We start from the raw sequence: 14641 nt of genomic DNA, 5'->3' as shown, positions 1-14641 counted from the left end.
AGTGGTAGCTCATTATATTGTCTACAAGCGTACAAAAGCATTTCGGTGAGAATTTTTCAGAAAAAACAGTTATTCGTCATAGAATTCCAGCGTGATAGTGTGATTTCTTTATATTTGGCTGGAAAACCACAAGTGGCTATCGTTAGAGCACTCCAGCATTTATATATGAACAAATCTTTTGTGTCCCGTACCATCGCTCGTTGCCGCGATACTGGTATCGCAGCCCGACGTCAAGCAAGTGGGCGGAAGAAAACAGCAACATCAGCAGAAATGGTTCGAAAAGTAAAGAAACGACTTGATCGAAACCCGCGTCGGATCAGAATAAATACCGAATAGGGTAAGTGTGCCTAAGTTCGGCATGTCCCAGTAGTCGGCACTTTTTATTTTTAAGCCCACATAAATGAAACTTTTACAACTAAATGTAATTTGTTTACTTCAAATATATTGTCAGCTATCTTTGTGTACAATTTCGCTAAAAAAAAATGATTTATTCTAATAAAAATTAAATTTTTGTCTGTGAAGGTCCTCAGCAATCCATATTCTTAAGAAAAGTACAATAAAGACGTCGAATCAGTTTAACTAAACAAAAATATTATATTTTAAAGAATTAATTTATTATTATTATTAGTTATTCTTTAAAAAAAATTGGTATGCCGACTGTTTGAACATGCCATACCGACAATTGGCAAGTGGTGCCGACTACTGGCAAAAAAGCATTTTTTTAATAAAACTACAAATTTATGAAATTTAATAAAAAAGTTATTAAAACTTTATTTATTATTGCAAAAGCTATACAAAATTTCGAATCTGAATAAATTAACTTTGTAATAATTGAAAAGTTCCACTCAGAATGGTGAGCGAATTAAAACACGAAAATCCTAAAAGTGCCGACTACTGGTACACTTACCCTATTATCGCAAAAATATTCTGAAGGGTGTATTAAAGCCTTGGGCACGCAAACATTTTGGCCGCAGACCTTGGACATTCCAACATTCCAACAGGTTCCTCGATTCATTTCCAGCGCACAATGGCTACCAATATCTCCGGATACCAATCCGTTGGACTATTGTGTCTGGAATATTTTGGAAAGCAAGGTTGGCACTAAAAACACCAATATGTCGATCACCTCAAGCAAGCACTTCGCTGAGAATGGGTCAAAATACCGCGGAGCAACATTCGGGCAGCGTGTGGCGGTTTCACTGGCCGTTTGAAGGCCATAAATCGTGCCAAAGGTGACCAATTCGAAAAAATTTAAACTTATTCTAAAATTTGATGCTATTTCCGATATTTCTTGCTTTCATTCGATAAAATTAAAAAAATGTAAAAATCATGGCGTTTGACTTTGTTGCAGTTTTTTATCTCACCTTGTATAGATAAGTACCATATAAATGGCATGGATTTCTGTCAATAAAAAAAATTAGTTCATTCTGAAAAATTTAGCAAATTTTCTTATAACTTCAGTGCACGATAGCCACTCGCTATGTTCAAAAAATTTTCAATAAAGTTCCAGCTTTTGTGCATCCCCTGATTTTATTTATTTTGGAGGTCATGCCATATTTTCCAATCGATTTGGCTGAATATTTGTACTTTGGTTTCTTTGTAGACAAAAATATTCCCGATAAGAGATTTTAATATAAATAAAAAAAAATGATTGCATTGCATAAGTACCCTTGACCACAGTGTGCGTTAGGATATAACCTGTTTAAACTGTAAAGTTGGGTCTGGGAGAGTTCTATCATTTGGAAAGTCATACTTTTGAAAATACATGTACAAATGCCAGGTCCAATACGAAAACATGGATCCGTATGAACAATTTACGAACTCCAAATATTAAACTTGAAGTAATAATTTACCGATTACGACGAGAGTCCCTAATGGGAACCTTATACGAGTTAGACATATATGGACAATATTTTTTAGAACAAGTTAAAAAGCAGTAAGTTACCCTCCACTATTTGGAACGAATTCGGAAATTGTCAAAAAATAAAATCCGTTAAAAATTCTGTTAAAGTTATAATAATACCGAATATAGCCGTTATATTGGGGTCTTTACGACGTGGACCTACATAGGCATTGTTTGACATTAGCCATTGCCATGTTCATCTCAAACAATTTCGGTGGGTATTGTACCTAAACTCGTCAAAATACCGAATATAAGGAGGTACTGATATATGGGGCCTATACGAAGACCTGAACCTGCATAGGCAATTTTCTGTCACAGACTGTAGTTCCCATTACGAACTCTAAATACGTAATTTGAAACAATTCCGGTGAATAATGACGCTAAAATCATCAAAATACCGATTTTTGGGAGGTACCGTTATATGGGGGCTATACGAAAACGTGGACCTGTACAGATAATTTTCTGCCATAGGATGTAGTATCCATTACGAATCTTAAATACCAAATTTGAAACAATTCCGGTGTATAATGTCGCTAAAATCATCAAAATACTGAATATCGCGATGTACCGTTATATGGGGGCTATACGAAGACGTGGACCTGCACCGACACTTTTCTGCCTTATGCTGTAGTATTCATTACGAACTTAAAATACCAAATTTAAAACAATTCCGGTGAATAATGTCGCTAAAATCATCACGATACCGAATATCGGGAGGCACCGTTATATGGCGGCTATACGAAGACGTGGACCTGCCCAGATAATTTTCTGTCATAGGCTGTAGTATCCATTTCGAACTTCAAATACCAAAGTTGAAACAATTCCGGTGAATAATGTCGCTGAAATCATCAAAATACCGAATATCGGGAGGTACCGTTATATGGGGGCTATATGAAAACGTGGACCTACATGGCCCATTTACGAACTTAACCTGCCTACTGGAAAAATAAACACGTGTGCAAAATTTTAGCCTTCTGTCTCAATTCGTTTGAAAGATAGCGTGATTACAACAGACAGACAGACGGGCAGACAAACAGACGGACATCGACTTAGAATTTTACGCTGATCAAGAATATATATACTTTGTTGGGTCTGACATGAGTATTTCGAGGAGTTACAAACGGAATGACAAAGTTAATATACCCTCCATAATATGGTGGAGGGAATAAAAATGTTCTTTGGCCAAAAGACCTAAGCTATATTTGAGTACATTTTATTAATCTACTTGAAGTTTGCAGGATTTTCACACAAATATATGTGGGCTGATATGGCAGGGATAAAATAGAATTGCCTAAAGAATTATACATTTATTTTAAAAATCTAATTTGCATTTTCATTTCTAAGCAATTGATAATTTTACGCAATAGCTTCCATTAATAAAGATTTATTAATTGTTTTACAGGCAAATTTCGATAAATCTTAAGAATCAGGAGGTGGAATGTAAGGTATGTAGTTGTAAAGTATTATGCAAATTAATTTTGATGTTGATAATAATTAAAAATATTTACACATTAATGTACATATATATACAACATCTATACATTTAATAATACCCACACACACATACATTGGGAAATTAAAGAATGGGAAAATATTTTAGCAAATTTTAGTTTAATTTCGAACAACTGCACTTTTGGAACATTCCAAAACACACACAAATGTATGAATTATTAATATATAATTTATGTTCGAGTGTAAATGTATTTTCAAGTGTGGTTTTTAGTTGAAAGCGGTGGTGGGGGAGGGAACATTTCTAGATATGAGTGATATAGATACGTGTCTAAGGAATTATACACATAAAAGAAATCAAAAATTCAAATGCATAAACAAGGCATTAATTTCATAATTTCAAGGTTTAAGAAATAAGTTCATTTTTTCAGAAAATAAATTAGAATATTGAGTAATTACCTGCTTCCGGATGCTCCGCTGCCATAACGGTCAGTCTCCATGTCGTGAGATGCACGCTGGCGTGCCGATGCTGAGGTAGAGCCACCGTAACCACTGCTAGCAGCAGTGCTACTGCTTGATGGGGTTGCATAGGCTGATGAATTTTTGGAGGTTGTATCGTCGCGGGAACTACGTCTCGAGTCGAGACGATCGCGATACGAGGATGTTGTAGAACTGCCAGCCGAAATGCCAGATGTTGCGGCGCTGGAAATCGGTTTGCTACTATTAGCAGTGGTTTTTGACGTGGTCTTGACGTCTTCTTCGTCTTCGGATTCTTCGGTGGAGGTTTCTTCTTCGCTACTCGATTCGGATTCGACTTTGCTCTTGTCCGCAGCTGCAGTGCTGTGTTGTGGCAAGAAACGGCTTACGAATGGTTTCTTTTCGGTTGTAGCAGCTGCTGCAGTTGTACTGGTTGTGGCAGATGGTGCGGCTGCTGGGCGAGTAGTGCGAGCCGGGCTTTCTCTCGTGGCTGAGAAACGGGCTGCCGATGGAGCCCTACCAGCTGCAGCAGAACTTGCTGAACTTTCGGTTGAAGCGGTTGAATCACTACTGCCAGAGCGTGTAGTCTTCTTAACGGCTGCCACCTGGGCTGGTACTGGTGCTGCTGGTTTTGACTGTTGGATAGGAGGAGTGGGAGATCCATCAGATTCTTCTTCAGAATCGCTGACAGCCTAACAGTTTGTTTATTTATATTTTTGTTTTTATTTGGATGGATTTTATTTATGGCGTTTTTTTGGTGAATTATGATGAGAGAGAAGAGAGAAACGGGCGAATAGGCAAGAGAATTAACGTAACGAGCGAGCAATCGTTGAACGAAACCATTGTTATGGAAAAAATGAAAGTATTAGAAAAATAATCAACGAATGTGTTAATGGAGAGAGAGAGAGAGAGAGAGAGAGAGAGAGATAGAAAAAATAAAACACCTAACAAAATTAGTTGGTAACAAATTTGGGAGGGAAAGGAGGAAATGAAATAGGTATCATATAGGGATCTCTTTGGGATTATTTCAACGAATTTATATATCAGCCAGAAAAGGCTTTTGTATAACTACATATTTTACTTTCTTGTCAAAAACATTTGACTTTGAAATCTAAATATCCATAACTCCTACTTCTAACTGTTATCGCAAAACTGAAAACCCTAAGATATCATATATATACTACAGACCAATTTTATAGACGTAATATAAAAATTTAAGGGAACTGATGAGTAATGGTGGCTCTTTCCGAAACCTAGGTATTCCGTGCCCTACCCCCACATTAATGTGATAAAGCCTAACCATTTTGCAACAACAAAATTCTCTTTTACTTTGCAGTTATTTTGATAGCGTCTATGGATTCAGAATTATCTAATGACATTGCTAATCATGTATTTGGAACTGTGAGGAATAAAGGAATAAGTTCGTAGCTTGTGAAAGTTATGATTATTGACCATTTGTGAGAGAGGTGCCAGAAGTGGTGATTGATATTGTTAAGGAGTGGACTGATATATATTGATAAAAGGTCTAATACCGTTTTGGGCAGCGGTACGAGAAGCAGTGGCCAATATTTTCAACGTTCACTTTTGACATAAGTCTGATATATAATTACCACGGAGCAAATGTGGAGTACTTGAGATTTTATAAAAAAAATATATGTGTGATTTTTATACCCTCAGCCATTTACATAGCTACAGAGGGTATATTCTTTTAATACGGCAAAAAGTGTCTCATCGAAATAACGATTTTAGACGCTAGGTCTCTTTGAACCAAATCCGTTTCTGGATATTTGCAGTCAATCTAGGGGTATCCATCTGTCTGGCTGGCTGATGTGCACGATAACTCTCGATTTGGTCCAAATATAATAATAGTGTTGTCGAACTTAAATCGAGTTCAGAGATGGGATATTTCGGTTAACTCCTTCAGATCCCTCCCCCTCGAAGGGTCAATTATTTGAACAAAAGTCTTTCTCATAAAAAACGAAAAAAAGCCCCGTGGTCTTCAAATTGCACACAAATCAATTATTTTACCAGCACAAGATCTGGCATCAAGAACAGATAGAACGGACCACTTCTTCTGCTACCTCCCCCATAAAGGGTCAAACATTTGTAACCATGACGCTTATAAAAGGCAAAAAGAACATCCGACTCTATTCAATAGAGACACATCCTAATATTACCACCTACACAATATCTGACATGAAGATGGGATACATCCGCCTTCTCCTTCTGGTACCTCCCCCACAAAAGGTAAAATTTTTGAATAATTATAACTTTTATAAATTACGAAATAATCATCCGATTCTCTTCAAACTTCACATATCCCAACATTTTTATGAACAGAAGATCTGATGTTAAGATGGGATGTATTGGCCCCCTCTTTCTGGTACCTCCCCCACAAAAGGTCAAAATTTTGAATAATTATAACTTCTAGAAAATGTTCGAAGAGTCCGATTGTCTACAAGTTTGCTCATGTCAATATCATTACCACCAAAAGATCTGGTATGAAGGTAAAATAATTTGGACAACTCCTTTTGACCCACTACGGATCAAAATATTAAATAATTACATCTCTCAGAAAAAGCGAAATGAGCAATCGATTGTCTTACAATTTTTCATATCCCAATATTTTTAAGTGACAAAATATCTGGTTTAAAGATGGCATATATCTGTTCACTCTCCAAGAAGGGTCAAATTTTTGAATAACGAAATCTCTCATAAATTGTAAAATAACTAAGCATATTATTCTTTCTAAAGTTCGTGATCAACCTTTTCCTATTCCAGCTCGGGGTAAAGCCATTGAAATTCCAAAAACTGCAAAAACTTACACCGCAACAGAAAAACTCAACAGAGCTATAGAGTTGCTACGCTTGGCCGAAAGTGGTGAACTGCCGAATTTGGTTTTTTCCGATGAGAAAACATTCGTTGTCCAGCAGTTTGTAAAAAAACAAAATGATCGTGTTTACTTGCCAAAGAGGTCAGCTGAAAATTTACACCTTCGGTTGGCAACCAAAACTCAAGCGCCGACCATGGTGATGGTGTGTGCCGCCATAACAGCCGATGGTCGCTATCCGCTCGTATTAATCGACCGTGGCATCAGAATAACATTTTAGCCGCAGGCCTTGGGCATTCCAACAGGACTCAGCATCATCGAACTCAGAAGGCGCCACCCAAGAATTGTTACAAAATGAGGTTCCTCGCTTTATTTCCAGCGCACAATGGCCACCAATCTTCCGGATACCAATCCGTTGGACTGTTGTGTCTGGAGTATTTTGGAAAGCAAGGTTGGCACTAAAAATACCAAAGTGTCGATCACCACAAGCAAGTGCTTCGTCGGGAATGGACCAAAATACCGCGGAAAAAAACCCGGCAGCGTGTGACGGTTTCATTGGTCGTTTGAATCCATAATTCGTACCAAAGGTGACCAATTCGAACAAATCTAAACGTATTCAAAAATTTGATGCTATTTCCGACATTTTCTGCTTTCATTCTATAAAATTTAAAAACTGTAAAAATTAGCGCGTTTGACTTTGTTGCAGTTTTTCTATCTCACCCTGTATGATAGCTTATGAATTTTTCAAAATTTCCAAAAATTATCACATATATCATCAATTGTGAAGGAAGTATATAGCCAAAATGAGTTAAGTTATGTTATTTATATTAGACTTGAGTCAAATATGAAATGGAAAATATTGACCAAATTCTTTAGAACTTCGCTCGTAAAGGGTCAAAGTTTGAATAATCATAACGCCAGGCCAGGGGTATACATCTCTCGGAAAATCCAACTGATAATATTTGACTTGTTTTTATGAAGTTATGGAACATTTGTGGAAGAGGTGTGAGAAAGATATATTTTAAAATTGTATGTTGGTGGTTCAAGAATCTATCCCAGATGTGGCCTTATGATGGTGGTTTTGAACCAGCTTGGGAGTTATTGTAAAATATTTTTTTATAAAACCCCCAACGTGTTTAAAAATGCCCCACTATATCAAATTATATAATTATCAAGATTCCGTTCTTTTTTTGAAAATTATTCGCCTGTTTATAATTTCTTATATTTATTGAATTGAAGGAAATAATATCGAAGAAGACCTCTAGAGCTATTTATCATTCTCTACTTTCTGTAAAAAAGATATATTATCATTTCTCTTTAACTCTCCACCTTCGGATTCTTATACTCAAATCAAATGTATATAAATATCAATACATATAAATTTTATTTAGATATATATATGTATGTTATCGTATACGTTTACTACACTCATCTGGCTGATTATAAATTCATTCACAAGACATTCACAATGGATGTGGTAGCAATGTTAAAATAATGATTATGCTTAAGTGTGTGTGTTTGCGCGCGCTATGAATAATAACAACATAAGCGGGGGACGAACGGAGGAACAAAGCAGTTTTTGGAGATATTATAAATAATGGATAAGCTGAAGCTGAATTTATTGATATTAATGAACTATGAGGATCAGATGGGGTGTAAATAAATATCCAATTTAATATGAAAGCAGTGAAACGACAAATGAAAATAAAGCTTATGGATATTGTTTTTTATCTGTTTTCAGTTATCCTGAATGTGGGGGCGGGGGACATCAGAAATTCAAATTCATACAAAGTTTGTTATAAATGTAAATGAGAAGAGATATGTTGTAAATATGTAATACAAACGAACAAGAAAACATAATCAAATTAACATCACTACCAAATCGTTGTGTTTATCTTTTGTGTTTTTGTTTCTCTGGTATTTTGTCATTAGCAAAATTGTGCCTTTTTTAACATATTTTCGGTTGTGTTGGTTTCAATTTCACACCATATTTGACATAGGAAATAAATCAAACATCCAGTTGTTATTTTTTCTTTTGTTTTTGCTCTCATTTATTTTTATTTGGTTTTGTTGTTTTTTTTTTATTTATTTATTTAGCTGTTTTTTTGTTGTGTTTTATTTATATTTGTCTTAGATTTTGGATAATAAAACTTTGACAAAATTATAATGTTTAATGGTAAGGGCTGTAGAGATACATAAATACATACATAACGATAAGGTAAGAGATGTTAACAGATCTTTATTGCCTTGGGTTCATTTGATTTCGGCAATGGTAATTGTAATTTTAGTTTGGTATTCTGCGTTGTTTTTTTAGTATTTCAGGGCGACAAAAACGCTGTGTTTTAATTTCGTACTCTGTTCTTCAATTAATTAAATAGTTTAAAACATTATATAATGTTATAAAGAGGCGATAGATAGTATTCATAAATCTTGAAGTTTTGTGTAAGAATTGGAGGGTTCCCCTGCATTCGAAATTTTATTCTTATATCCCAGCAAACATTTTGGTACCAATGTTACAGACCAACAACTTTTGTTATTTCAAAATTATTTTTGTTCGCCATAAAAAAAGCTTGATCGACATAAATCCGTGAAGTTTTTTTTGTGAGGATGGGCGGGTTCCTCCAAATTTAATGTTTTATTGCGATATATTTATATGTTGGCCATATCCCAGCAAACATTTGGTAACAACGTTGCAAATCAACAACTTTTGGTATTTCAAATCAATTTTGCTCGTGATAAAAATAGTTCTGTCGACATTCCGCAATCGACTTTACCATTATAGAAAGTTGATAATTTTCTTATTTTGATATGAATCAAAATTTATGTTTTGATTACCATACAATAAAGCTCTGCACAAATTCAAAAATCGATCTGTTCGGTAAAAAAAAAAAAACTCAAAAAGTGCTTTGGTCTAATCGAAAAAAAAAAATACTTTTTTGAAGACGAAATTTCTGAAAAACTACTTTTTTTTAAGAATTGTGTCTTTTACACGAATTGTTGTGGGAGAAAGGAAACTCCGAAATGCAGACTCTAATTAGTTCCGGATTACTTCTGCGAGGGAAAAACAAGTAAACGCGAATAACCTTTTTTTCTATACTTCTCGAATAAGAGAAAGCACGCCTTAATCGTTTTCGAATTAGAGCAAAATTCGCTTGAAATCAAGCAGATTCTATTTTTGTTTTACCCTGATTCATTTTCAAGTATGCGCATTTTCTGAACCCACAGCTGCAAACGAAATAAAAAGGAATGCGTTGAAGAGCATTGTTGCTGATTCATATAATAGGTAGTTCGCATTTGTTGCGTAGACCGCAAATGTCCGGTGTGAAACTTAATCGCTAATGGAAGTGCTGGAAGAGTGGGAGGGGCTAAACGAAGACATGGACATGCATGGGTATATTTTTGTCATAGACCATAGTAGAGATTCCGAACTTCAAATAAAAAAATTGAAACAATTCCTGCGGATAATGTCGCCAAAATGAACACAATAGCGAATATACGAGACATGGACCTGCACAGGCATTTTTTGTCACAGGCTGTAGTAACCATTACGAATTTTAAGTACGAAAATTGAAACAACTCCAGTGAATAATGTCGCTGAAATCATTAAAATACCCAATGTCGAGAGGTATCGTTAATAAATCAACAAAATACGGAATATCTGGAGGTACAGTTATATGGGGACTGTACCGAAACCTAGACCTGAACGTTGACAATTCTATGCAAGAATTTTTCTTACACAATGGGAACACATGCTGCCAATTTTCAGCAAATTCTTGTTAAAATTGTAACTAAAATACCTTAAGTTTGTCGGTATAGTTATATGGGGCTATAACAAAACGTGGACTTATATAACCCATTTTTAATTCCAAAAATCCTGCAGACCTTGAACACATATCGGAGTAAAATTTTATCAACCAATTTTATTTCGTCGGGAAACTGGAGTGATTTTCATAGACGGACAGACAGATAGGATATATACTTTGTGGGGTCTAAAATTAATATTTCGAGGTGTTACAAAGAGAAAATTTCGCTTCCACTTTAAAACAAGCAAGGCATGATCACTCTTATTCGGGCGAAACTGAAAAATAGAGTTTGCTCGTCTTGTTTGTTTATATTCTCCCAAGATTTTAATTGGAATTTCCTTGCTTCAATTGGTATTTATACCCTACAACACTTTGTGTTGGGGGTATTATAAGTTTGATTGGGCCAAAAATTATGTAACACCACGAAATATTGATTTCCCACATAGGAAAGTATATATGGATCTTCCTATCTCGCCGAGTTGAGTCGATCTAGCTATGTATGTCCGTCCGTCCGTCTGTCCGTCTGTCCATGTTAATTTGTAATCACTCTACAGGTCGCAATTATGGCCCGATCTTCACGAAAGTTAGAATGGAGGTGGGGCTAGGGTCAGAATAGAACCCTATTTCTTTTGGAGATGATCGCATAATATTTAGGGGTCGAAATGGACCAAAAACTGAAAAAATGTCGGATTTTGCAGTAGCTATACAGGTCGCAATTATAGACCAATCGACACGGAACTTCGCATGTAGCTAGAGTTTATGGTCATCGGATAATATTTAGCGGGTAAAATAGCCCATATCTTTTTTGTTGAAAAAATTCAAAAATTTTCATTAAACCGCGAATATTTTAAATCCCGGCAAAATCACAAAGCCTTGGCAAGGTTACTTCTGATCTTTACATTGATGTTAACATCCAACAAAACGGATATATAGCAAAATATGTGCGATATATGTCTATCAAAGAAGATATGCATGAAAGATCTCTTATATGTCGAGAACGGCTGAACTGATTTCGACAGTTCTCATTAATTCAGAATGGCCTCTTGGCAGGAAAGACAAAACCTCTAAAAAATTGCATAAAAATATCTCTCTAAAGATGAAAATATTGATTTTGTAAAATTTTCTCATATTTTTTCAATTTTGACATATTTTTGGCATATTTTCATTTTGAATTAAACATTTGGTAATATTTCTACAGCTAACAAAACTAAGTAGATAGGATATTAGGATATCATATACAGATCGCATTTATGGCCCGATCCTTACGAAATTTTGCATGGGGATAAGATGAGGGTCAGAATAGATGCCTACTCTTTTTGGAGATGATCGTTATATATTTAGGGGTTGAAATGGACCAAAGACTGCAAAATTGTCAGCAGGTCGTAATTATCGCCCGATCCTCACGCACATTTGAATGGGGGTTACGCACATTGCAAAAGCCAAGCAGTTTCGGATGGCCATCCAAAAATATTCAATGTGTGAAATAGTTTGCCAACTTTTGTAGACAAAATACGAAAATGTCCATTCCAGTGACTTTTTGGAGAATTCACAAATACAGGAAATACGCACTTCTGACTATTTCGTTAACGCTGATTTCGTTGAAGAATATAGTCAAATGTCTGTATCTCATATAGATGCGTTTCAGTCAAAAACCAATAATAAATGTTAATCTTTTGCCACTTCTGAGAGATTATAGGTCTTTGGGAAATATTGGTTCCAGATCTAGGAAGATCATTTAAGTGCAACATCTACCAATAAATTGGAAATGAACAAATTAGTTTAAGTTGCTATTATTCGAAAATTAGAGAACAAAACCTGATGGTTTTCTTTTATTATTTGTCACAATATCTTGTGGAATTCTTTCGAGTATCTCGCCTTTATAAACTGTATCGTTTATTATAGTGTTGTAGGGTATTCAACGGTCGGTCCCGCTCGACTGTAGCCTTTGCTTACTTGTTTTAATTAAGGATATAATAGTTGTTGTCATTCTTGATTACTTTCGAATAAGAGATATTTAGTTAAATGTGTAATACACTTATTGGCCAGCTTCAATTGATTTCTTGTGGCTAAATCCGGCTTTTTGGAGACTCGAGATTTCATACTAATGTGTGACTTGACTTGGCGCCTAATATAAGAATTCCACATTTCCGATATTTGACATTATTCCCAACGGAACATTCTCAGTTATTTTCTATCTTAATAACCGATTAAAGCCTATTCGCATTAATTTATGGTTTATGAAAGGAAATTTTAACCACGTTTTGTCGACCTGAATACTGTTTTTGATGTATTTGCAAATTACCAGTAAACTTAACTTACGACTAAACTTTAGATTTTTTTCTATTTTGTAGTACAAATTCTGATGTCCCTTTTGCAGGATAAATAAAAACAAAACACAGAGATTAATTCAAGGTACGGGGCACATTATTGGTGGGGAAGACCAGTGCTGACAAACAATTATTTATTATCGTAATAATAAAAAATAACACAAACAGAGGTATTATTGGCAAGAAAAAGAAATAAATAAATATTTTTGCAACCAACAAAGAAGTTGGCATTATTTGCATAGCCAGCCAGTCAGTCAGACCGTCAGCCAGCCAACGATAGCAATCAACAATTCAAAGAAACGGATGAATGAATGGAGAAATCAATCAGAGACTTCCTTCCGTCTGGTTGTGAAACTTTTCGCAATGTTTACAAATCATTTGCTCGACAAAAATGAAAAGAGCAACAATGACAACAGCAACAACACAACGACTCTCCTGTTGGCGAATGCAAATAATACCAATTTGTTGGCTACCAAACTGTAAGGTGGACTTAAGCTTAAACATAAATATGTATGTGTTTTTTATTTTAGGTACATATTTCCCTTTTTAATGGGCGTTTTGCCGTTTCTCAGTTAGGTAAGTCATTAATTAATGTTTTTTGGTTTGTTTATTTTAAATGTTATGTTTCATCCAAATAAGTAATTGAATTAAATCGAAAATTAAGGAAAATGTGGTGTTTACTACTAAGGGGAGAAATAAAAAAAAAAGAGATAGGCTTTACTCCATACAAAAAAGGTAAAAGGATTTTAGAGGTGAATTGAAACAAAGAAGAGGACACAATACAAATAAACTCAAAAAAGGTTAGCAATAAGAGTAGTAGATAAAAAGAGTACAACATTTTATGCGCATATATGTATCCCAAAGGAAATTAAGTGGTACATTTTTTATTATTATTTCGACTTTTCATCATATCAATTTATTTATTTATTTTATTTTTTTCTGTTCATTCAATGCTCAAAGGGATCATTTAACATTGGACGATGTTTGAAGAGGAAATGAAAAGAATAAGAAGAAGAAGATTGTTGTTGGTTTTTTTATTTTTAGGAAGACAAGGAGACGTGTTAACCATTTAATATCACAAAGTTGAAACTAATTTGACTTTTGTTTAGGAACTTTCAAGTAATGAACAACAGCTTGTAATATGTTAAGAAGTAGGTCGGGACTATTCCCTCGAATATTTTGATGATACTAACAAGTGAAATCAGCTGTTAATGACTAAATGTTGGCTTTTTAGTTAATAAGTCTTCTTTCCAGATGTCAGCAATGTTTTGTATATTTCTACATGGACTTGAGAGTTAATGCTTATTATTTAAGTAAAATGGGGGGTTTAAGACCCTCCAATTTACAAATTATTTGACATTTTCCAGCATCAAAACTAATTTGAGCCTTGTGATAGCCAAGGAATCTGACATAACTCTCAAAGTCCGTTATGAGTAAAATGACCATATATTGCTTTTACAGCATGCAAACTTCAATATTGTATTTTCAGATCCTGGATTCAAAATTTGGATGTTCGCAAAATTTTCCAACAAAATAAAGTCAGGGCCATATTCAGTAACTTTTCAGCAACTTTCATTAGTTTGTCTAAACTTCTTAAAGAACAAAAGAGTTTAAAAAAATTTAAATCGGCGTTAGGAAAATAATTTTGCCCTTGGTGAAAATATTAAGAAACCAGAAAAGCAAAGTAAAAATCAGTAAGTTCGGCCAGGTCAAACTGTGAATACACTCCACCATTTGGAAGGATTTTGCAAAATTTCAACATCAAATCCCCTGAAAATACTGCTAAAATTCTGAAAATACCCAATATGGGGTATTATCGTTATATTGTGGTCTATTCGAAAACGCGGACCTG

The 14641-nt window shown here is 34.9% G+C and overlaps 1 protein-coding gene across 5 annotated transcripts in view; it reads right to left on the bottom strand.

The window, feature by feature from the left end:
- The window catches only part of LOC131800348 (RING finger protein nhl-1-like), a 163285-nt gene that overhangs the window by 33423 nt on the left and 115221 nt on the right, over window positions 1-14641 (bottom strand). For all 5 annotated transcript variants that reach the window (XM_059120407.1, XM_059120406.1, XM_059120403.1 and 2 more), the window contains one exon: window positions 3812-4464. In XM_059120407.1, the coding sequence (XP_058976390.1) occupies window positions 3812-4464 (653 nt within the window). The remainder of the gene's footprint in view (window positions 1-3811; window positions 4465-14641) is intronic.

The sequence above is a fragment of the Musca domestica genome, unplaced genomic scaffold (genome assembly GCF_030504385.1).
Source record: "Musca domestica strain aabys unplaced genomic scaffold, Musca_domestica.polishedcontigs.V.1.1 17, whole genome shotgun sequence".
Classification (NCBI taxonomy): Eukaryota; Metazoa; Arthropoda; class Insecta; order Diptera; family Muscidae; genus Musca; species Musca domestica.
This window is presented reverse-complemented; position numbering and strand designations above follow the sequence as displayed.